Raw genomic sequence first — 26,727 nt, 5'->3', positions numbered from 1 at the left:
GAGACTGCCACATCTGACAGCTAACCAGTTGTTGCCATAGTGTGCCCAATCTACACTACAAGCACCAAGGGGGCGCTGTGCACCACATCATAAATCTAGCAATTCCTCCACAGCCACTCGAGACATCATCAACAAGTCCATGACCCATCAAAACTCCTTCTCAAAGCAATGCAACCCTAAAACAACCCTTGACAATTTGAGTAACCGATCAATTCCTCACCCGTGAACAACTGTAGAACTAGTTCGGTGTAGGTCGTCGGCACGACACTACGAAAGTTCGGCAGATGTCAACCAACAGCTGTCTCTTAACCTTGTTATTGAATGTTTACAAAATTATTAACTCCAACCTATTTTCGACTATTTACCGATCCTTATTCATGCGATGGAATAGAAACATATAAGGTAAGTCGTCACATCTTTCCCATCCAGTACGAATATTTGAACATTCATATTATGCAGAATAATTATCGAAAATATCAAACAGTATTCAGAAACCCAGAGCTAACTAATATTGTTTTTCAGGCGATATGGCTCTAATATGTAGTAATCCTTCTGGAAATGATGAATAACAATCTATGCAAGAAATATTCTTGGAACGGCTGAAAAAAATGATAGGTGAAGTAAACTGAGAAACAAACAATAACAACTATTTCAACCTAGCGAGGAATTTCGGAGGGAGCATACATAATGGGTGTTTTTTATAGAGGTATAGAACTTTAAGTTGGCATTACTTTCCAAGATGGCGACCGATTTAACAGCTGTCAAGTGATTTATTCTTAGTTTGGTTTGGCAATTCATCATGAATAGACTCACGCCTGAACAACGCTTGCAAATAGTGCAATTTTATTTCGAAAATAATGGTTCTGTGCGGAAAACGTATCGCGCACTACGTCCATTTTATCGTCGACAAAATCGTCCATCAGAGCAGTTAATTCGATTAACCATGGAACGTTTTCGCACCACGTTTACTCTTATTGATAACTCGCATCCCCAGAGACGCCGTACGGTGCGTACAGAAGAAGCTCTTGCTGCTGTACAGCGTAGCATTGAGGAAGACCCGGAGGAGTCCATCCGCCATCGAGCACAGGAATTGGATCTGTGTCCATCCACTTTATGGAAGATTTTGCGAAAGGATCTTGGTTTGCGTGCTTACAAAATCCAACTCGTGCAAGAATTGAAGCCAAACGATCATCAAGTAAGGCGTAGATTCGTCGAATGGGCCCAAAACGAGATTACCGTTGTTCCCAATTTTCATAAGCAAATTTTATTTAGCGATGAAGCGCACTTCTGGTTGAATGGCTACGTCAACAAACAAAACTGTCGCATTTGGAGTAAAGGTAATCCTCAAGTGTATGTCAAAACACCGTAACATCCACAAAAACTTACTGTTTGGTGCGCTTTATGGGCTGGTGGAATCATTGGTCCGTACTTTTTCAAAAACGATGGTGGCCAGAACGTTACAGTCAATGGTGATCGGTATAGAGCCATGATTACTAACTTTTTCATTCCTGAATTGAATAACCATGATGTCCAGGAGTTGTGGTTTCAACAAGACGGTGCAACATGCCACACAGCTCGTGCCACAATAGATTTATTGAAAGACACGTTTGGTGATCGCCTAATTTCACGTTTTGGACCTGTGAATTGGCTTCCAAGATCTTGTGATTCAACACCGCTAGACTACTTTCTGTGGGGCTATGTAAAGTCATTGGTCTATGCGTATAAGCCACAAACGCTTGACCATTTGGACGACAACATTCGCCGTGTTATTGCCGATATACGGCCACAAATGTTGGAAAAAGTCATCGAAAATTGGACGTCCAGATTGGACTACATCCGCGCCAGCCGTGGCGGTCATATGCCAGAAGTCATATTTAAAATGTAATGCCACAAGATTATCTTTCGGATAAATAAAATTCATGTCAATCGAATAATCCATCGTTGTTTTATTGCAACTTAAAGTTCTATACCTCTATAAAAAACACGCTTTATATTCTTGTACCTTTCAGGTATGGTTTTCTATGGAACGGAAGATTCCCATTACTATGATGTTAAATGAATAAAGTCAACTTGTAACTGAATTACATTGTTAACATCCTCTGAATAAAGACCTTAAAAGGTAAGGTAGTGTTTTGGAAGGTCACATAGGAGCAATTTTGATCTAGTGCTAAATTGAAACTTAACACTGCTAGTGTTGAGTTTGCCTGTTAAGTCTTCTACAATTTTTTTAGAACTGAACTCTGATTTACTCTCACAATAGCACAAAATACACAACGATCAACGTTGGATAAAGCAACAGTTGGCTGAGGACTATGGACTAATTTTTCCGTTTTGTTTATCCGATTTCCCCTTTCCGAACCTCTCAATTTAGAGACATTTCAATATATTTTTCCAATGAATAGCTGCTTGTCGAATAAAGGAAGTTTTCCTCGCTCGTCTATTTATTTCCTATCGAGTTTCTGAGGAATGAAAAGCCGGCACCGTTAATATCGACATTATTTTGATCGGAACTGTGTTATTGAAGTATATAGAGAGTTGAGAGGGTGCAACGGACTCGATTTTCTTTTATGGTGGCACTTCTGAAACCAATATTATTCCATTCAGAAGTTTGACACTAGCTTTCGAGAGAATATTTGCAGTCCTGACACAGGCTGTCAGGCCGGTGGGTACTTAACTTCTGGTCGGTAATAAAGCTTTTATTACAGAGAGACGTCTGTTCCAGTAATGTTCCACACGTCCCCTGTGGCAATGCTCCGCTTAATGAATAAAAAACAATTTCGTGTTGGTTCGTACGTACGTGGACGAGTTGTTTTGAAGATATAAAGCGAAATTTATTCATACAAATATTATTTTGCGGTGTTCAGTCCAATTCTCTCTTCCCGAGCGGACTGTAATCTTGAAATGTTACTAGTCGTTCTGAGGGTTATTTTCAAAATGGGATGATTAACTGTAACTTTCACGAATGAAAACATTTCCAGAAGCGGCATCTCTGTATGTTTTCTTAGTGTGTTCGAGCAGTACTATTATCAATCATAAACTGAATAGTATTATTTTAATTCATTTCAAATTTCCCTCGTAAGTTTTGGAACGAAGCGTTGTAAAACCTTCAACCTTCCAAGCGGAGGTTCGTGAGTTACATCACGTCTTTGATAAATATGAGTTCAAGTATTTTTTTAGACAACACAAGCACTACAGGAAAATCCTTAAGGCGCTTTCAGAGCGGTGCCTATGCGAAAGTAGCGATACACATTGGATTTGAATCGCTGGAGATTAATCCCATTTGGAAAACTTTCTAAGGAAGTTTATTCCATAAACGCAGTTCTTCAGATGAAAGAGTTCTTAAACAGTGAAGTTCGAGGTGTACTGAGTCGAACCTCAAAACGATGAGCAGCCACAGTCCGTCGCGTATTTCTGATATATACCGCATCAAATGTGCCAAGTCACTTGAACACCTCCCGTGAAAGTATCTATAGAAGAGAGACAAATTTCCAACCATTCTTCGATGTTCCAGGCTATCAAGGTTGCACGTGATGTTCATGTCTCCAATCAGAGCTTCATACGTGGAGCTCTGATTCGAGACGCGAAAAAGGTCAGATCTGAGCTCTATAAAGCAAAAGTTGCTGAGGTGTGTATAGTTTTCTGTACTTATGTGAAAGACTAGCAGCAGGATTTCATGCAGTAAGAGTTGTTGCCAGAGAGTTAGACACAACTATCACAAGATCAGTTTATTTTGCACAAATTGAGTCCTATTTACGTTATGGAATTTGTTTCTGGGGAAATTGTGCACAATTTCGTTTCAATATGGTATTCTCTCTACAAAAAAGATCCATCAGATATTTATTCAAGGCTAGCTACAGGGATTCATGCCGCCCATTATTTGTGAAGCAAAAAATTCTGACCTTAGTATGTCTTTTTTATTTTGGAAACAGTGTGTCTTATCCACAAAAAATATAAAAATAAATTTGATACCACCTCAACTCATAGTACAAGTCAGTCTTACTTCATTTGTCCTCCAACACCTACTCTAGCCCTTACACAAAATTCTATTATTTTCAATAGCAAGAAGTATTTAACCACCTTCCCATTAATTTAAGGCGAATATTTAATGAAAAGAAATCCAGAGAGAATGTAAAAGAATCTCTTGTTGGGAGGCCCTATTATAGTGTGGACGAATTCTACCAAGGCTCTATCGAGTAATTGATAATTACTCGGTTTTATTTACTTGAGTATTTAAATGTAAGCATATTAATAACTAACAAATAATTGAAATGAATCACAGCAAAACAAAAACACTAATGAGATTCATGTAATTGAGATTTTCCACCGACAATACTTTGTAGTGGTGGATCAATTTTACTTGTACCAATTATCAAAAGAGATTTAAGACGCTCATCGGTTAATTGAGATCTGTAAACATTCTTTGTGTACTTCATCTTGGAAAACGTTTTCTCACACAAGTAAGTAGTATCAAAAACAGAAAACAACCCACGAGCAAATTTATGCAAATTATCAAATTGTTCCAGTGGAAGACTTTCCAACAAAGATGAATTTTGATATTTGTTCTTAAGCATATCACTGCACTGTAAATCAATAATTTCCATTTGGACTTTCGGAGCCAGGGTTTCAATGTCAGAATCAAAAAGATTTTGAAAAAGCTTAATTTCTTTCGCAATGACATCAAAATCTGAAAAACGAGTATCAAAATTTATCTTTAAAGTTTCAATTGCAAAATTGACGGGAAATTCAGTCTCTGTAGTGTGGCTGAATATTTCACATGTTTCAAAATGTGTGAAACATTTTTTACGTAATTGCGATTGGAATAGTATTATTTTCTGCCTGAAGGATTTGATATTGGTGTATAAATCAGGGAGAAGTTGATTTTCTCCTTGCAATCTCAAATTCAGTTCGTTCATATGATTTGTCAAATCGACATAGAAGGCTAACTTCCACATCCATTCACTATTTTCTAAATCGGCAAAAGGGCGCTGCTTCTCATTTAAAAAAATTTCGATCTGTGCTCGAAGTTCAAAAAAGCGCTCAAGGACTTTTCCGCAACTAAGCCAGCGTACGGCAGTATGATATAGTAAATCATTTTCTCCAATCTGTTGAATAAACTCGCGGAATTGTCGGTGATTCAGCCCAGTGGATCTGATGAAGTTAACAACTGATATGACTGGTTTCAGAACTTCAGACATATCCAAACATTTTCCGCACAAGGACTGTTAATGAATGATACAATGTAAGATTAATGGTTTTGAACCACCATCATTTTCTACAGCCTTTGACACAAGTGCAACCACTCGTTTATTTTTACTATACATATTTTGCCTCCATCAGTTGTTATAGATTTCAAATTTCTCCATCGAAGGTTCTTTTTAATAATGGCATTTTCAACTCCCTTAAAAATATCTGCCCCAGTTGTCGTGCCGTGAATACTATCAATATCAAGAAGTTCTTCATACATTTCATAGCTATTATCTACTACGCGAATGAAAATCAACACCTGAGCAGTTTCTGACACATCCGTTGACTCATCCAATGCTAGAGAAAACCACTCATGATGTCCATTTTTGTCAGACAGTTGAGATGATATATTGTCTGCGATGTCTTGCACCCTCCGAGCCACGGTGTTTGCTGACAAACTGACACTTTCAAATAAATTTACCTTTTCAGGACATATTTCTTCGGTTACTGCAATCAGGCATTCTTTTATCATTTCTGTTTCAAAAAATCTGTTTTAAAATCTGTTTTTTCGTTAATCAGCTGCCGCCCCCATACGAACGACAACTCTCAGAAGTTGAGAAACTTGTGCGAGCTAAGGACTAACGAGGTCCTACCTTTTAACGTTTGATTGCTAACACGGTTGCAGAATCATTCCCGCTTCAACCAGATAAATTCTCTAGAGAAAAATATCTGGTCAGTGAATGGTTTGCCACGTTTTCCGATTTCAAGAGCCACACGAAAGCTGGCGCGAGTTGCAGACTCTTGTTCAGTATTCGCTTTGGTAAACAAAGATTGCTGCGATTTGAGTCCGCGTTTCAAAGCTTCAAATTTTTCCTTTCGCAAAATTCCTCAATACTTGGAGTAACTTTGAAGATGTTTCGATTCGAAGTGTCGTTTAATGTTATAGTCTTTGAGAATAGCTATGGTTCCATTACAAATTAAACATAGCGCCTTATTACTAGACTCAATCACAAAATACTGAAAGTTCTATTTTTCTTGGAACGTTCTGCATTCACTGTCGATTTTTTGCTTCTTTTCCATACTAACAAATCACACATAAAAACAATAAGTCAAATCAAAGTACTTTTATTGACGGGTGTTACTTTATTTCACAATAGACAGACAGTTTCGCTTCCTTCGCCTTTCCTACGCAGACTAACTCGCAGTTGCGCCGCTAGCCTTTTTATATGCAATTATTACTGCCATCTCGAGGTGATCGAAATACACTAGCTAGAACCAGAACTTTCTCGAACCAACGCGGTAATTCCAAATATTTAATTACGCCTAATGCCACCTGGCGGGTAGCTGAAAAAGATAGTACATAGTACCACTACTCGCCACTAGATGTCGTTAAGTGTCACAATACACAACAATAATTTAAATGCAAAAAAAGCGTAAGTTTGCTTAGGTCCCGCACTTTGCCACTATCCTAGTCTAGAAATATAGTTAAGGGCAGAAATTGGCCCTTGGAACAAACTGAAAAAATCATTATGGCCCGAAGGCTTCAAAGTTTGGAGACCCCTGTATTAGACAATGGAAGTCCGAACTGATGAAATACACCACGAAACATTGTCAATCACCTTCAAACTAACGAAGAAATGACAAAATCTGGTTTCAGCGCTCTGTTAGCATTCACGATGAGCATTTATTACTTTTTACTATCAGGAAAAATCTATTTTTGGAGTGACCTTATTGTGTACATGAAAATTGAAAAAATAGGATGGTCCGTTGACAATAAAAGCATTATCATTCATTATCAATTATAAGTAGAAAATTCTGGAAAAAAAATGTATTACAATTCGATTTTCAAAAAGGATGTTTGGGTAACAGAATCAATTATTCTCAGAGATCAATTTATTAAATTTTCTATAAATAATTAACAATGTTTCACAATTAACCTACTTATCTGATTACAAAATGAATTTGAAAAGAATCGCTTCGGAGAAATCAAAGACATCCCGTTCTAATAATTTCGGGGTATATCCTGTATACAGATATAAAAAGACACTTCAATTAACTCACTAGGTCAAGTAGCCAATCGGCATTTCTTAAATATGTACATCGACATAAAAAATAGCCGAGACCCGGAACCTTCGCCAAAACATAAAATAAAATTTTAACAGCACAAGTTATGACCCAATCAAATTACCCCCGTATACCTTCTCCCTACGCCAGAGCATATTTCTACATCGACGTACGGAATGATCACAGACAGAGTCCATAAAACAGAACAGTTATGTAATTCGGAATACAATCCATTACTGGAATATCCCCAATTTTGGTAAAATACGATTACCATGATGCAGTATAAAGTCAATAGTAGTCGTACAAAACTTTGATATACTCGTATAAACACACAGGAATAAAAGGAGATTTATAAAACACAGAGTTCTGACGTCGGCGAATATTGTTCCAGTTTGGATGAATAATGCCATTCAGATTGTATTCAACATGCTTTCATGTTTTATATTCAAAGGGTATCTAAAATTCGATCAGTGTGAATGATAGACTAAAAATACTGTGTTTACCCGTTAATTGAACCATTGGTGCATTTATTTAATGGTATTTTACCTAGCAAGCTAACTATCCATACCTTTGAATATTGAATGCGCAGTAGATCATCTGGAGGAGTGGAGCAAAAGCTCATTAACATCGAAGAATTCGTGTATGGAACATCGTGTTGAAACAGTAAGTGGGGAACTTATTCTTTGTGAGACCTATGATTCATTTGTTATCTTTGAGAATGCCTCCAAACAGTAAACTGAAAAACAAGGTTATCAGTGAACAAAACATAGTTTTAGTGACGAATGTACATTTTTTAAACGGCAATGTTCACGAACAAAATTGCCGTTATTGGAGTGACACCAACCCTCACGTTTTCCGGAAAACACACACCCAATATCTAGAAAAAATCAACGTTTTTGCAGGAATATTGGGAAACCATATTGTAGGACCTTTATTTACTAATCAAAATTTAATATGGGGAACTGTATTTGAATATGCTGGAAACTACTGTTGACCGTCTATCACTGAAATAGTCGAAGCGAATCCTAATGAATTCGATATGGATATTGTGTTCCAATACCGTGGAACACTACCACATTACTCCACACAAGTAAGCAACTATTAGGATACTACTTTTCCCGGTCGTTGGATTGGCCGCCGAGGTCCTACAGAATGGCCAGCCCGCTCACCAGATTTGACACCTTTGGTGGCTATTTGAAGCAAAAGGTGCACAAAACTAAACCTGCTTCAATATTGGATATACGGCAGAGAATAATTAATATTTGTAGAGATATTGACGTTACTGTGTTCGAAAATGTTCGGCGTGAAATATCTGATAGGCTGTTCATATGTCAAGAAGTTCAAGGCAGCCATTTCGAGCATCTTCTTAACTGACCTCGAGCTTATTACCTCGTATTATGTAGTTAAATGTCGATGTATTCAGGCAATTATTATAAAAGTTCCACCATTTTGTAGTAGTTGAAGATATTGACCTTACATTCTAGGAGTGTGAATCATTTGTCAGGAGCTTTAAAAAGATGTATCACAAGATTCTCCTTTCTATTTCTTTTTTTTCCAGATTGCGCCCAGTCGCCTTCTTGAAAGTTTTATCTGTCAATTTCACTTCAAAATAAAATATTTATGCAATAATTTCATTATCCTAAATTTCAATTCTTTGATTTGACCCGTTCAAAAAATAAAAAGGGGGAGGGACATTAAATAAATGTTATTCCAATTATTAAAAAGGGTTCACATGAATATATAGATAACTATCACCAAATATCATTACCGAGCATTCCATCTAAACTTATTGAAAAAATAGTAGCAAATAGAATTATTGCGTTTCTCGAAAAATATAACATTCTAACCGATCATCAACATGGTTATAGAAAAGCTAGATCAGTTGAAACTGCAATTGCTAGAAAATTCAAGTGTATTTACAATGAAATCGATAAGGGGAAGTACGTAATTTCAACATTATTTGACTTGGCTAAGCCGTTTGATGCAGTAAATAGTTACATAACGGTTAGTAAGTTATACAACATTGGCATTAGAGGGTTCCTTCTGGAATGGATAAAATCTTTTATGGAAGATAGGAAAATGGTAGTGACTGTGAATAATGCAGTATCTGATATTCAATATATTATCCTTGGGGTACCACAGGGGTCCATTTTAGGCCCACTGCTTTGCTCTATCTATATAAATGATCTTTCGAAGTATATAAAACAAGGTTTCATTATCTTATTCGCAGATGACACTACCATAACAGTTTCCGGAAATACTGCGGAGGAGCTAGAAAACAACATTAATTCAGTCATGGATGACATGATTTCTTCGTGTGATAGAAATCAACTAAAACTGAATGAAACTAAAACAGTACATTTAGGCTTTGCGTTAAGGAAAACAGTAAAACTTAACATCCAACTCTCGGAAACAGCCAAACTCCTTGGTATGTTATAGATAAAACCTTGTCTTGGGAGCCCCATATCGATCATGTCTGCAACAAATTTAATCAAGCAATATTTGCAATATTTGCAAAGACGTGCTCAGTTTAGATGGTGTCAGGACTGTTAGGTCTGTTTACTATTCATTGGCTCACTCACATATGGCTCAAAATGTATTAATGTGGGGTTCTTCTGTGAGGGCAAAACGTGTTTTTATTGTTCAGAAAAGATTAATCAGAACTATCTTTAGTATTGCACCCAGGGATAGCTGTAGACCCGCTTTCTGCAAGAACAAGATGCTAACGTTACCTTGTATCTATATAAATATAAAGCTCTGCTCCATGTGACAAATAATGTACCCAATCTGAGAGATGAATCAATAGTTCATAACTATGCAACACGAAATAGACATTTATTAACTATCCCAAAACATAAAACATCGAAGGAATCACTTGCATATAATGGCATAATATTATTCAATACGTTTCCTCAAGGTCTTAAAGATTTGTATATTATATTATTTAAAAAACAAATAAAGGAGCTATTAACTAATAAGGGATATTACAGCGTAGAAGAATTCTTAGGAAGGGATACACTGTTATGATGATAATTGCTTTCACTGCATTTCTTTCACTGCATTTCTGCATGTATATAGTTAAGTACCTGTCTCAAGTGTCCGATCTATGTTATACTGTGGACCGTTATTATATTATTTTATATAATTTTCATATTTTTCATTTATGACATGTTATGTCATAAATGAAAAATATGAAAACGAATGGAGTTATTATTATTATTACACTATCGAAACAATACTTTCTATTTCGAATATTTATCCATAAACACAACAAAATTCATTTCTCCACTTTGTATTTCAAATTTTTCGAAGTATCAATAGTTGTCGTATATTTCCATGGTTTTAGTAAAATATCCGTTTTCAATAACAGGTTCTTTTGTGTTGATATTGTACTTGTTCGTTTCTGTGCAGAAATGCTCGTTCGAAATAGAAATAGTATCTGGAGCTCCAACCGGAAACAAAAGCTGAAATATTCCACTGGGAACATTCCGCTGATGAGAACCGTCTAGAAATATTTGCGAAGACTGGATGTCTCTCGCCAACTAAATGAAAACTAAACGCTTTCCCAGCAAATAAGTTCCAGAGTTAGAGTGGAAACTTATCCCGCTTTTTCGGTCCATCCGTATTCATGCGTTCCAGAAAACGAGACGTTCAAATTAATTCCAGCACTCGCATTGTACTCCCAACTTCATCAAGATGACAGCCAACACACGGAAGGGGAAATTTGAACTTTGCCAGATGGAATATTAATCCAGCAATATATGCGTAATGATTTCGGGAATATCAAGATGTAAACATAGTTAGAACTTTGCGGCTTGGCTTTGTCGCGGATCGGTTTCGCATCCAGAAGTTGATCCCGTTAAAAATTAATATTCTGGGCCTAAGATGAACAGAAAGCTCACTAACTTCACTTTTCATGTCCGCATCGAAAATGAAATACTTTCCTCCGTGACTGAGATGAAAAATTCAGAATTGTGGTTAGATCCAGAACTTCGATTCGCTAAACAAGAATCACTGAACCAAACTTCTTATAACATTCTCAGGCAGTTGTTTCAAAATCGTGATTTGCTCAACACAAGCTTGAAACTTAGACTATGCGAGTCACTGATCATTTCAAAAACTTTTTATTGCCTGCTTTAAAACAATGGGATGCTATTTGACTACAGCGTATTCAGAGAAAAGACTAAAGACTTAGGTTAGGTCTAAAGTGAGTGGGTCTATTCGACCCTTCACCGTAACCCGCAAGGGTTTATTGTGGCTCACACCTATTCACACTCGACCAAATGAACCCAGCTTCTTAACGAAGCCGATTAGTTTGTATGGTGAGTGGTCTTTCAGGTCAGATGGAAAGAGTACGGCTCTGCCGAACTCCAAAAACCTGATTCGGTCCCCAGCGGGGCAGGCACAAAGTATATGCTCTGCTGTTTCATCATTTTCCAAACAGAGGCGACACACACTGTCTTCCGACAGTCCGAGTCTCTGCATATGATGATTCAAATGACAGTGACCTGTAAGAAGGCTTGTTAGACATCGTATTTCATCCCTACTGTACTCCAACATTTGTTTGGTATCAAGCTTCGAAGGGTGAATAAACGCCTTGGAGTGAGCCAATCCTGGAAGATTCTGCCAGAAGTCCACAAATCTTGTTGCCATAAAGGTGTTCAAAGATTTTTTGGCAAAGCCTGAAGCGATACCAATGACAAGTTTTGGTCCGATGAAGCTGCTTGCAGCAGCCTCCTTTGCAAGGGACCCAGCAGCTTCGTTGCCTTCCAGGCCAGTATGGCCAGGAATCCAGACCAGAGACAATCTGTCAAGTCTTCCTTTCAAGGAGAGTCGTTTTTGGCAATTTGCTACCAATTTAGACGATGCTCGGTACGAGTCAAGAGCTACCAACGCCGCTTGACTGTCCGAGAATATTTTTATTGACTTGTGTGTGAGGTTGGATTTATCCAATCTCTCCGCACATGATTCAATAGCATAAATTTCCTCTTGAAATACAGTCGCATAAGTTTCTAGGCAAGTAGATATCTCTGTACTTGGTCTGCGACTGAAAACACCTGCACCAGAACCGGAAGGTGTTTTTGATACATCTGTGAACCAACAACTATCTGCTCTTGATATTTCCTTCTGCCGGAGGATTCAGTCCTCTCTACTCGTGAACAATACTGTATGAGGCAGTTCGTAGTTGACAGTTGGAGGTATAAAGTCAGAGGTCATTTCCAGAATGCTGTGACTTCCATTGTCAACCAACAGTCTGTTGCACTCCGCATTAAATTAATTTGTGCAATGTGCACAAGTCTGTGTGCAGTCCATCTAGCCTCTCTCTCTAGAAAAATGTGGAGAGGAGGTAGATCTAGAAGGATCTCCATGGCCGCTGACGGTATGGTACTGATGGCATCACTGATAGCCAGACAAGCCTGTCTCTGTAAGCCAGAGAGCTTCGCTTGGGCCGTTTTCTTAGACTAAAGACTTACTCAACTGTCTAGTCTTCCGTCTGTCCCCGACCTTGGCAATCCAAAAAGAATTTTGTTATTTTTACTCCGCCTAATCACCTTCTTACTGAAAGATCTTTCTTTTTTATCAGTTTTGTCTGTTTTGATTTTATTTTACATGGTGAATATGGAGGTGTTATTATTATTATTATTATTGGCAATCGGTGACACGATGAATTTCTGATACTTTTCAGAATATTTCGATGTGAACGACAGGTGCGATATTTGCATTCCAAACACGATTCGTTATCGTAGGACATATGGGTGGAAACGATAATATAGGGGAGTTAGTAGTAACTCTATATTTGCCACGTCAGTTCGGTTGAAAGTTCTCCCATTGGGTTTGTTCTGTTCATCCCAAAACGTTTAGAAACTGCGCAAGACATGGTGCGCACAAACAAAAAATCTGAAACCGTCGGAAATAGTCTCGGACACTTGTTTAAACCAGAACGCTTTTTAGGAGACCACTGTGCCACCTATCGTATATATGAAGAGATGAAGACGAGAAAATACTATTAATCATGTCCATTTTGTTATGTAGCGTATCCCTATAGTCAGCTCAAATGTTATCTACCCTCAATCATCAATTATTCAAATCAAATAAATAAAAAACATCCTAGCAAATAGCCCAAACAAATTTCCACATGAATGCGCATGAGCAACGCGAACAGTTCTCAACAGTTCAGCCTCGAGAGCAAGAACGATTCGGGACGGTTCAAAACAGTTTAGGATCATTTCGCAGTCAAAACCAGAACAGTGGATTCATCAGTCCGAAATTATCCTCAATAAACCAGAACGCTATATATCAACTGCGCATGATCCTAGACGCATGACGTCCTAGAACCTGAATTTCGCAGAACCAGAACAAACCTATTATCAAAATAGTTGCAACATAATACGAAACAAATGATTCGATTGGCGATCGTCACATGACCGTCGCTCAAGAATCATTGAATACCTATTTTTAGTATTAGAAGACAAGAGTTGAGCAAAATTGATTCGAGAAAAAGTAACAGAATATTAATGTTTGGTGATTTCTGGAACATTGTTTCAAATAATTCTAGTTTTGTTTTTAAACTATATTTTTCGAGCATTCTGAAACTCCTCTTGTATTCATTCAGTTCTAATGTTCCGATATTCGTTAGTAAGTTCCGTGTATGTCAAAATGCTGATATGCAATTACAGTTGCAATCTCTTCAGAGCCCTAGAAATGAGCAAAATTGATTCGAAACAGGGTAACATAATATCAATGTTTGGAGATTTCTCGAACATTGTTTTTAATAATTCTTTTTTTATTCTTAAACCATATGTTTTCATTCCGATCTAATGTTCCGATATATCGAAAAATATTATTCTATTTGTTAGTAAGTTTCATGGTAACAAACACTTATACGCGAATGACCTCCAACCAAGCAATTACCATACCACGCTGTAGATTGAGTCATAACCAGAAATTTGTGACATATTTTGGCCCGAAATTATACAATAAGCTACCACTCCATTTGAAGAATATTAATAATTATCATAAATTGAAGAAGGAACTGAAAGTTTTCATCAGAAATCATTATGATCAATTGCAGGTTATCTTTGAAAATGTTTAAGCTAAATTACCTGCTCTCTCTTTCTCTCTTCTTATTTCCTCACTATAGCCATCATTTTCCAACTGCGGTTTTTAACCTAGTGAGGTGGATAGTATTATGTAACCAAACGACCTATTTTAGTTTTTTCTTTTTTTGTATTTATTTTATTATACATTATATAACACACCTTATATCAGTCTGTAGCCACGACACAAGCCTAGCTTAGGTGGCTACAGATTGTGTAATATATGGTTATATGATAAGACATTTGAATTGAAAATCGTAATTGAATTGAATCGTAAATCGCACGGAAAACAAATCATGTAACTGAATAATTGATTGACATGAAAATTGAATAAAATTACTATTAATAACTAATCAATACAGTTCATTGTATGGTTTTCACTATGAAGGGTTTTTCAAAAACCGCGACACGTGTTTCGCTATACAATAGCTTCCTCAAGCGTAAATACGTAAAGCGTAAAGCGAAACACATGTCGCGGTTTTGTGAAACCCTTTATATGAAAATCATATAGTAAACTGTATCAATTGGTTTCAATATAGATTTTCATCATCAAGTATCGGCCAGTTCTAATCACTTAGAGAATTTCAAATCGCGATATGCCGTTAACTATAGACTTCGATAGAAAACTCGTAATGATATATATACCTCACATGCTTTCCATGAATAATCTTGATTCATGAGAGTCTTACTCTTTCTTAATTCCTTGCGAAATTGTACCGATTCTATTTAATAAAACCGTATGTTCGGTTATTTTTGAGTGATAAAAAAATTTTCTGTGTCATAAGCACGTTATGGAAATATTTTTGTGTGTTTCTGAATGTCACTTCTACTCTTTCATATGATTCATTCAAAGTAAATATTCCACCCTTTGTTAACCGTTTTTTCAAAAATCTCTTTACGTTGCTGACGGTGTTTATTTTATACGAAACTGTCAATCGTGATCTCATCATACTTGCGATAATCACAAAAAGCCTTCCAAGTGATCACGACTGAATTTCATCGACCTGAGGCCAACTTCAAAGTGAGTTGTAGTCGGATTCTTCGTTTGCACAAATAGAATATCATCTGGTGTCGCCTGCCTTCTGCCCAGAATGTTGATTCACTTTGAAGAAAACTTCCCGTTTGATCTTCGAAGTGACACACTTTAGCATCGCTAACTTATTTTCGGTGTGAGAATCGAAATCCCGGACTCGACAAACGTCCAAAACAAAATTATAAGTGCCAGCGGTAACAGTTGTAAAAGTCTTTTTTCTTTGTGCGCATTTCAAACAGAAATTCAATTTTATAGTTTCAAACGTCGCAATTTAATCACAACTTTTCTGGAGTGCAAGCTGTACTTAGAAATACTAATTATTGTATTATTATTCGAAAAGTTCGGAACTTTCAATGAAGTAAATGGTCGCTTAAGAAGTCGATCAGGTTGTACCTAATTGTAAATGCAAATGAATTTTCCAGGAGTGGTCGTTTAAACTTTTCCCCTTAGAAAGGTGAATGAAATCTCGGTTAGATCCCTAACTTGTTGCTAACTGTGAGTCAGTTTTGTTGAAGATAATATGCTGGGGTTATTCTTATCTATTGGAGAGGCGTGGAATCATCGTTCACATAACACTGAAGTGAAGCTAAAGCCCTAGGGTGACTTCTTCGAAAGATTAGATGAATATTTGGGCGAGGAGGTCATACAGGGTCTTCTGAAAAAAATGTCAATCGCTGATTGTGGTTCATATTTCAATAAATAAAAAATATTTTGTAACTCTTTCAGGTTTTCCCTGACTATATATCTATTTTTATCTGATATCTGCCTCACATTTTACTATGCAGAATATCATTATATGACTGACTACTATACTATACCTATTCTAATCCAAGGTTCAGTAAATATACACAAAAGCACGCGAATGTGATTTTTAGCAATGAGGACAAAATATTATTGCAATGTAGTTTCAATGTATTTGAATTAGGAATATTAGAAATATAAACTGAGAAAAATACATTGAAAATATCAGACAAGGTGGCGCAAAAGAACATATAATATAATCAAACTGATCGTATGAAATAAAAAATAAGAATCAAGCATAAAATAGGTATTATTTTTACACGAGTCATGCATCTTCAATTCGAATATTATTCTCAAAGCTCTCTTCTGGATAACGAATATACTCTGCGTCAGGATCTGGCTGCCTGAGCCCCAGAAAAGAATTGCATACCGGAAATGACTTTCCATAAGTGAATTGTATGCAGTTATTGCTGCTGAAAATCCGAGTTCACGAGATATGACATTCAAGGCAAAACAACCAGAAGATAATTTCTTTTTCATAGCAGTAATTTGCGTATCAAATTTTGAAAGACAAAGAAATTTAGTTACAGGCTTACTTTCAATCATGTTTCCACCTAGTATTACTTGTTCTAAGTCCCACTTGATTTGTTTTAGATTTATTGAAACATTTAGTGATAGCATATTCGATTCACTCCATTTAATTTTTCCTAAATCTAAGTGGAAAGACCGAGTCAAAGTTCCAGGATTTTTACCGTGGTGTCATCCGCAAACAAAGTAAATGCTCCAGATATATCAAGTTTCACCATATCGTTAATATATAGCAAAAATAAAATTGGGCCTAAGACTGACCCCTGAGGAACTTCGCGTACCATTTTTTCCATTATCAGAAGTGCTCAATGTTATTTTTGGACTTCTACCAGTACGATAAGATCTGAACCATTCCAAGGCTGTTCCCTGGAATCCATAATGAAAGAGTTTTTGCAGCAGGATTTCATGTTCCACGCAATCAAATGCCTTGGAAAGGTCCAGAAATACTGCCGCCGCCACTTCTTTATCATTCAGGATCGTGTAGAGGTTTTCGAGAAAATGAAAGATGGCGTTATTCTTATTTTTTTGTGTCAGAAGCCAAGAAATCACTATCCTACTTTTGACTAGTTTTTCAATGATTTTTGATAACGTTGATAAAATTGAGATCAGTCTGAAACTGCTGGAGTCATCAATGGTACCTCCTTTGTAAAGCGGTATCACTTTTGCTAATTTCAAACTGGAAAGAAAGACACCAGTAGTAAACGACGAGTTTATAGCTTTCACTAAAGCTTGAAGAGCTTCATCAGGCAATTGTAAAAACAACTTTGCTGATAGATTGTCTGCACCAGCGAAATTTCATTTCATTTCTTTTATTACTGACTTCAGCTCACTGAAATCTGTGTCATATAAAAAAAAGAAATTCATAGGAGAGCTTACCTTACTCAAATTTCTGAGAGGGTCAACTATTATAATGATACCATTGGGATTTATGTATAACACTTCAAAGAAATGAAGTGACACATTTCCAATTCTTCAAACTATCCAGCCAGAATTGTGCAGTCGTCCGTGCCCTAATGGGCGCTTACAAATAACGATATGAATCAGCTATTCTCGCAGCTTAGCAAGTGAGCTAATGAATATCGGGAACAAAGGGACCGTGAAGACTGAAACATTCATTTCTCAGCATAGAGACGTACGCTCCAGTCCGGTTAGAACGTTAATAATAACAGCCTGTCTTTTCACAAAACAGCACTACATCGCTTCTTCCTTGACCAGATACACTCCGCAGGGGATTAAGTGAGACGGTAAAGTACGTGAGATGATTCCCAAGAAGCCAGCTCGTTACTGGCTGGTCCCAATATTATATAGTCTAGTTCACGACAGCTATTTTGGAACTTTTGAGTTCAAATTTACAGAGAATTATGTTCGAGGTGTCATTTGATATTTGGAGGACATTTGATGGGATTTAAGTGGAACATTTGAGATGATTAAGTGAGGGGTTTGGTGTGATTTAGTGAGACATTTGAGGAAATTGAGTGAGACGATAAAGTTCGTGAGATGATTCTCAAGAAGCCAGCTCGTTAGTGGCTGGTCTCGATTGAGGTGTCATTTGACATTCACGGGGAACAAGGGAGATATTCGGGACATGTGTCATTTGATATTTGGGAGGATTAAGTTAGGCATTTGATGGGGATTAAGTGAATCATTTGAGGTACTCAAGTGAGGCGTTTGAGGTGATCAAGTGGGACATTCAAGGGGAATGAATGAGACGGTACAGTACGTGAGATGATTCTCAATAAGCCAGCTCGTTACTGGCTAGTTCCAATATTTCATAGTGCAGTTCACAAAAGACATTTCCAGCTCGTTCTCACAGAAAATTATGGTTTGACTTTTGAGGGGATTGAATGAGTCATTTGAGGAAATTAAGTGAGACATTTTAGATGATCAAGTAAGGTGTTTGTGGTAATTTAGTGAGACATTTGAGGAAATCGAGTGAGATGATGAAGTTCGTGAGATGATTCCCAAGAAGCCAGCTCGTTACTAGCTGGTCCCAATACTCTATTATAGTCTAGTTCACGACATATATTTTGGAACTTTTCAGCTCATATTCACAGAGAATAATGGTTAAGGTATCATTTAAAATTTGGAGGAATGGAGTGAGACATTTGGTGGAATTCAAGTCGGATATTTGAGATGATCAAGTAAGACATTTGAGGTGATCAAGTGAAACATTTCAGTAGATTGCGTGAGACGGTAAAGTACGTGATATGACGCCCAAGAAGCCAGCTCATTTCTGGCTGGTCCCGATATTCTATAATGTGCTTCACAAAAACCATTCTGAGCTCGTCTTCATAGAAAATTATTGTTGAGGTGTCGTTTGACATTTGAGGGGATTGAATGAGTCATTTGAGGAAATCCAGTAAGACATTTGAGATGATCAAGTGAGGTGATAGAGGTAATTTAGTAAGAAATTTGGGGAAATTGAGTGAGACGATGAAGTTCGTGAGATGATTCCCAAGAAACCAGCTTCTTACTGACTGGTCCTAATACTTTACGACATCTATTTTGGAAATTTTGAGCTCATATTTACAGTGAATCGTGGTTGACGTATCATTCAAAATCTGGGGGTATGGTGTGAAACATTTGGTGGATATAAGTGGGATATTTGAGGTGATCAAGTAAAGCATTTAAGGTGATCAAGTGAGACATTTCAGGAAATTGCGTAAAGTACGGTAAAGTACGTGATATGACGTCCAAGAAGCCAGCTCATTTCTGGCTGGCCCGATATTCTATAGTGTAGTTTACAAAAACCATTCTGAGCTCGTCTTCACAAAAAATTATGGTTGAGGTGTAGTTTGACATTTGAGGGGATTAAATGAGTTATTTGAGGAAATCAAGTGAGATATTTGAGATGATCCAGTGAGGTATTTGGGGTGAATTAGTGAGAAATTACAGGAAATTGCGTGATGACGGTAAGGTACGTGATATGACGTTCAAGAAGCCAGCCCATTTCTGGTTGGTCCCGATATTTTATAGTGTAGTTCACAAAAACCATTCTGAGCTCGTCTTCACAGAAAATTAAGGTTCAGGTGTAGTTTGACATTTGAGGGGATTAAATGAGTCATTTGAGGAAATCAAGTGAGACATTTGAGATGATCAAGTGAGGTGTTTGGGGTGATTTTTAGTGAGACATTTGAGGAAATTGAGTGAGACGATGAGATGATTCCCAAGAAGCCAGCTGGTTACTGGCTAATCTCGATATTCTACAGTCCAGTTCACAAGAGCTATTTTGAAAGTTTCGAGTTCATATTCACAGAAAATTATGGTTGATGTGTCATTTGACATTAAAGGAGAACAAGGGAGATATTCGAGACAGGTGTTATTTGATATTTATGAGGATTAAGGGAGGCATTTGATTGGGAATCATCTGAGGTAATCCAGTGAGACATTTGTGGTGATCAAATGAGACATTTGAGGTGATCAAGTGAGACATTAAAGGAGATGAGTGAGACGGTACAGTACATGAGGTGATTCTCAAGAAGCCAGCTCGTTACTAGCTATTACCAATATTCTATAGTGCAGTTAACGAAAGCCATTTTCAGCTCATCCCCACAGAAAATTATGGTTGACGTAAAGTTTGACATTTGAGGGAGTTAAGTGAGACGCTGAGGTATGTGATTTCCAGGAAGCCAGCCCGTTACTGGCTAATCCCAGTACTCTCATTCACAAAAGTTATTCTGAAAGTTTTCTGCTCATTTGTACAACAGACAATGATAAAGACAACCATCAAAAATGAGCTTTTCGATGATATAAAAATAAATAAAAATGATCATTTGAAAAAGTAATTCAATTTTTTATTTCAGAACGGTACTTTCGAACTAGACTATGACATGATTCCCAAGAAACCAGCTCGTTACTGGTTGGTCCCGGTATTAAAGAGACTCGAGACGTTGCATGGATGTAATGAAGACTTGAATTTAATTTCGTTACTCGGAGGCGTACTAATTGTTTTCTCTAATTGTTGTTTTTACTGAAACCATTCCAGAAACGCAATCAGGCTGATGTGTGTGTACGGGTGTAATTTCGAGCTAGTAATCGATGTGTTTCGCTTGTGTAATTACCTGGTGACCTTTGCATTTGTAATATCTGTGTTCTAATAGGGTTTTTGTAGGATGTCTGCCAAAAGATCAAAGTGCTACAGAACATATTGTGTTGTGATAAAGAACTCTATACAGGTATACAAAAGAAGTTTTCAAATCTTCTTGCTCACTCTGAAGTCAAACTGTTGGAAAATGAAGATTCAGAGATATATTGCTATGACTTCGACAAAAATATATCGGTCAAACTAAGCGAGCCATTAAAATTCGTCTCAAAGAACACAACACGCAATTACAAATGCTTTTTGAAAGACCATACATTTATTCTTTCTACACTACATCTAACCACATTAAAAAACAGGCGGATTCAGGCTGACCTAATATTTCAATTTGAATTATTGTAAGGCCAAACTAATTGCCCAGAACTTCTCTCTTTGGTTGGCCTGAGAGTCAAGCAAAGAGTAACAAGGGATGACAGAGCTGTTTTCGTTGGGTACTCATATGCTTCCAATAATGGATTCAATAGTCCAATGTCAAGAATGTTAGGGGAACTTTAATTTTACCTAGGTACTCCTTGGAGGTCTTCAAAAAGTCTGCGACTATGTATTTAGTCCATAGACTTATGCTTTGTATGTTCGTCAGTTTTTAGTTTATGCAGGAAGATTCTTTGTATAGCATAAATAAGCATCAAGAAAGGGAATCAGGAATTTATACATTCAACGGGGGAAAATAGGAGATTGACTTTCGTCAGTTTTGAAGTGAAACCTGAAGTTTTCAATTAATAAAATAATATTGTAACTATTTGTTCAAAATCACGAAAAGCAATGTGACAAACCAAATTCTACGCAGGCGAAGCCGCGGGCAACAACTACTGAATTTCCACAAAATAAATAGATCGTCAGTTGAACAAAATGAATACATCATTTCAGTGATTTTTACTTACTATCATCATGTCTATTGCCCAGATGTGTTTTGTTTTTGCAGAACAATGCCCCAACACAAAAATCCCATGTTGTACGTTTATTTCACGTAGATAGAAAATACTATTGTGTAGACTAGTGTGTGTATTGAATCATATACCTGTGTAATTCCAGGCTGGTAATCGATCTGTTTGTTTCTCCTGTAATTAGAAATCCTGGTAATGAGCTCGTTATTTATTTGAGTCTTTCCAATGACGCGTATGGAAACGAAAACGGACCAAAAGAAGTATTTGAATGGAAAAGAGTTCTTTGCGTTGCTCTTTGAAACGCGAAAATGTAAATGAACAGATATAAAAGCTTTCTGAATTCAAAACAGGACGTATACATTAAACATGAAAAACTCGCTTGTATGTAAACCGTATTGATGCTCCGTCGATTTTTTTCATCAATTCGAAATTCGAATTGATCCGTTGCTACATTGGGAAATTTTTTCCAAGTAGTATTTTGGTCTTGGTATACTTATACCAGGTGACAAAAAAATCATTGCATACGACGCCACTGAGTTGTTTGTGAGGTAAAAACGCAACAAAATTATAGTTTAATGAAACCGATATTTCTATCAATGAAACAATTGAAAATCTATACTGGTTGACAGGAAATGAACTCACAAGTCAAAATTTTTGAAAAGAACCCTGTTTATTTTCATGTCATTCGATTGGATATAAAATTATCTTTCTAACGATATAACACAAGTGAACATTTCTATTCAAAATGGTGGGGTAAAATAATTTTCTTCAAATTAAATATGGCGGCATCATGACGTCATCTATGTAAATATTTTCAAACAACTTGATGTAGAACAAACGATGTTTGTTCAGTTTTTTATGAAAAATTGGAACTTTTACCAATTCACGTATTCTTCAATTGAACTATTTCATGACATTTTCTCATCTGGAAACTCCCAATAGGAAGTAGTAGGTATTTGTCAAATGTCGATGACATTATACGACCTGTATTGGGCCAGTGAAAGGGTTGATGCTTCAGAGCTGTTCTGTCCTATTGTGAGTTGATAAGTATTCACTCACTATTCCACTGACAAAGAAAAATGAAACGCATAGTACCTATATTTGACAGTTTTTCTAGTAAAACAGATACACCTCAATATAAAGGTTTGAAAATATCACTTCTCATTAAGATTTTCGAACTAAATGATATTTATCTCCAGGTAGGTTAGGTTAGGTCCAAAGTAAGTGGGTATATTCGACCCTCGACCGCAACCCGCAAGGGTTTATTGTGGCTCACACCTATTCACACTCGACCAAATAAACCCAGTTTCTTAACGAAGCCGATTAGTTTGTATGATAAGTGGTCTTTCATGTCAGATGGTGATAGTACCGCTCTACCAAACCAAACGGAGGCGATACACACTGTTTTCCGACAGTCCGAGTCCCTGCATATGATGATTCAAATGACAGTGACCTGTGAGAAGGCCTGTTAAACATCGTAGATCGTTCCTATTGTAGTCCAACATCTGTTTGGTATCAAGCTTCGAAGGGTGAATAAACGCCTAGGAGTGAGCCAATCCTGGAAGATTCTGCCAGAAGTCCATTAATTTTTTTGCCATCCAGGTATTGAATGTTTGTTTGGCAAAGCCTAAAGCGATGTCAATAACAGATTCTGGTCCGATGAAGCTGCTTGCAGTACCCTCCATTGTCTCAGAGGTCAGTATGGCCAGTAATCCAAACCAGAGAAAATCTGTTGAGTCTTCCTATCGAGAAGAGTTGCTTTTAGCAATTTTCTACCAATTTAGATGTTGCTCGCTAGGAGCCTAGAGCTTCCAACGCCGCTTGACTGTCCGAGGATAATTTTATTGATGTGTTTATGGGGTTGGATTCTCTCCGCGTAGGTTCCCAGGCAGGTTGATATCTCTGCCCTGTGTCTGCGACTGAAAACACCTGCACCAGAACCTGAAGGGTTTTTGATGGTGAAGGGTGAACTAACGACTATCTACTCTTGATATTTCTTTCTCCCAGTTGATCCAGTCCTCTCTACTCGGAAACAGTACTTTATAAGGCAGATCGTAGTTTACAGTTGCCAGTGCCAACCAGCAGTCTGTTGCACTCTGCATCAAATTTATTCGTGCAATTGGAATGTGCAATTTCGGAATGTGCACAAGCCTATATGCAATCCATCTAGCCTCTCTCTCCAGAAAAATGTGAGGATGTGAGGAGGAGGTAAATCCAGAAGGATCTAGATGATGACAGCTGTCGAAAGCGCTCGCAGATAATTAAATAGAAGTTATAAAGCTCCAAATCCTTTTTGTGACTCACATTCAATATTAAAATACTGAAAGTAAAGGAAAATAATTTGATCATCCCCATATTGATTTCAATTTGAGAGCCACCGGTAAACAGGTGTTTCAGCCTATTGGGCATCGTCAGTACCGGGCAGGCGGTCCTCGATTGAAGACAATATGTGAATAATCAAGAAAAGTACTTAATAAAAATAACTGGTGGTTCCACTTACATCTCGCTTGCATTTACGCAGTTATTTTTATCAAGTACTTTTCTTGGTTATTTACATATTATCTTCAATCGAGGACCGCCTGCCCTGTACTGACGATGCCCAATAGACTGAAACAGCTGTCTACCGGTGGCTCTAAATTGAAATCAATATGGGAATGATCAAAATAGTACTTATCTAGTACTTTCGCAATCAGCAGTATGTTGTCCGTGAGTTCGGGTTGAACCGCGTCTGGAGTTTTGTATTCAACGTTTCGGCTCCCATTTTGGAGCCATTTTCAAGAATTTGATGTGACTTGACGCCGTCAAGTCACATCAAATTATATATATATATATATATATATATATATATATATATATATATATATATATATATATATATATATATAAAGCTGTATTTTTTTATCTTTCACCTTTGCACAAGTTTCACTTCGTAAGGTTATTATTAATTTATTTAGAAATGTGTTTATTTTACCGATGTATATGAATAAACCTATATTATTATTATTGAATAGACAGCCATTATAAAGCCGTGCTTCAAAGTATCTACTCAAGTTATTTTACAAATATATGGTTAATTTTTGTAATACTAATTTCATTACAATTCAATTAGTTGTCATATTCTGTACATCTGAAGAATTCTGAAGTATTTATCTCACCACTTCATAAGAATTTTCAGTTTAAATGAAGTTAGATATATCTCAATTGTGAATTTCTGCTTGGATTCAGCAGCTTCGTCTCTAAACTTCACTAATACTCTTTCGAAAATATGCCCTATCTACCACCTGAAAATAAAAATCGTATTCGTGAAATAAACAATTCGTTTGGAAAAACTGAAACGAGATCTCAAAGCTCAGTTTATATTTCGAACGATCAGTGCGTTCGAATAACTAATTTCATTCTCTTTGTTTCAGCTCCACCCTCTTCAGTTGAAATATTAGACCACTCACACAATTCAAAGATTGAAATAAAAGAGAATCAGGAATTTCATTTAGAATGCAGGGTGAGGAACGCCAAGCCCGCTGCGAAAATCGTCTGGTACAGAGGAAACGTGGAAATTAATATACGTGAGTAATATTTTTATTTGTTCGTAAACTTGGCATTCACAAAGATTTACTGGGTTCTTCTGCCACATTGGATCCAGAATAATGGAGAAGAATCATTTCGGTTATCTCTTCCACAATCGAATGAATGACTATTTGGTAATCTTGGGTAATTAATTGTTTCTGTACCGAAAACGAAACAGATGTGTTATCTTAAAGACACATTTTCGACAAAAAAATACAAAAACAGGTCGATCTTTAATTGAAGGGAGACAGTTTTTCATCACAACCTCAACTGTCATACCTCCTACTCTGTCTCTTGGTGACCGGCACCCGTCATTCATTTATAGTAGGAATTTTTTCATTTTGGCTCCCTCTTGTGGAAAAAGCAAATGGTCTAAAGTAAAATTATGTTATTTTCACTTCGAAGCTAATGTATACAAGTCATAAAAATACAACAAAAATTGAAAAACATACATTATATAAAAAGTCACGGATAATTTCAATAACATCAAATTACAATAATCCACAGTAGATGTAATGTTCTCTATTATTACCCGTATTCTTCGCATATCACGCAAAAATAGCCAAGATTTACTGAGCTCAACTGAAAAATTAAGCTCATTTTGAATGTTGATTTGTGCCCTATATTAACTTAAGCCAAGCTTTCGAAAGCCTAAAATACATGTGGCAACGCCTTAAAATTGTTAAAATTCTTCAAGTAAATCATGCTCACCAAGCACCACTATCAAGGGAACCCCTACTCCTCTGAACTCTCCCCCCCTTACAACTTACAACTCATCTCAAATTCACCCTATTCCCTAATAATTATTACAGTGATGGAAAGCGAACGAAACAAAACAAATCATATAAAGTTGTCTGTATAAGCATCTGTACATTCCTATAACTAAGGCCTTCCCGATTGGGGATTTGATTAGGATCTCTGTCCTGTTCCTCGACATCTCCAGATAAGCAGTAAGCAGACAGCTCACCTTTCATCCCTCTCGTTAATTCCTCACCACATTCTATGCCTCTTTTACAAACTGTATTCACTCGTCCTTCTTTCCATTGTATCCTCTCAACTCAATCTCTCCATGTTCTCTTTCCATACATTCTTTCCATTTGCGCCATCCAGCCCTGTCGTCATCCATACATCTCTCGATCACATGATCTGCCGTTTTCGGCTCCCGATATCTACAGAAACACGGGACTTACGGTCCTTGGTTGAACCTGGTGAGGTATTTCGGGAAGTTGTCATGCCCCACCAGTATCTGTACTGCATACGTCGACACATTCATACCCAACTGTTTTACAAATCCTGTAAAACAGCCGCTCAGTCGCGCTACATTTCCATTTCCGTTGCCAATCATCTATGATACATTATTTTATTCTATTTCGCTCCCCATCCTCACTTCCAATTTTTCTCACCTCTCACATTACATTCTCTCCATCCAATCCTTTACATACTTTCTCTTGTGCTTTTTTATTGTCAACTTCA

General features: G+C 37.0%; 1 protein-coding gene across 3 annotated transcripts in view; it reads left to right on the top strand.

The window, feature by feature from the left end:
- The window catches only part of sns (sticks and stones), a 148,746-nt gene that overhangs the window by 97,321 nt on the left and 24,698 nt on the right, over nt 1–26,727 (top strand). For all 3 annotated transcript variants that reach the window (XM_023157719.2, XM_074182504.1, XM_074182503.1), the window contains exon 4: nt 25,101–25,253. In XM_023157719.2, the coding sequence (XP_023013487.2) occupies nt 25,101–25,253 (153 nt within the window). The remainder of the gene's footprint in view (nt 1–25,100; nt 25,254–26,727) is intronic.

Source organism: Leptinotarsa decemlineata, unplaced genomic scaffold (genome assembly GCF_025532065.1).
Source record: "Leptinotarsa decemlineata unplaced genomic scaffold, Ldec_3_MD MMD2_tig00026328_RagTag_RagTag, whole genome shotgun sequence".
Lineage (NCBI taxonomy): Eukaryota > Metazoa > Arthropoda > Insecta > Coleoptera > Chrysomelidae > Leptinotarsa > Leptinotarsa decemlineata.
This window is presented reverse-complemented; position numbering and strand designations above follow the sequence as displayed.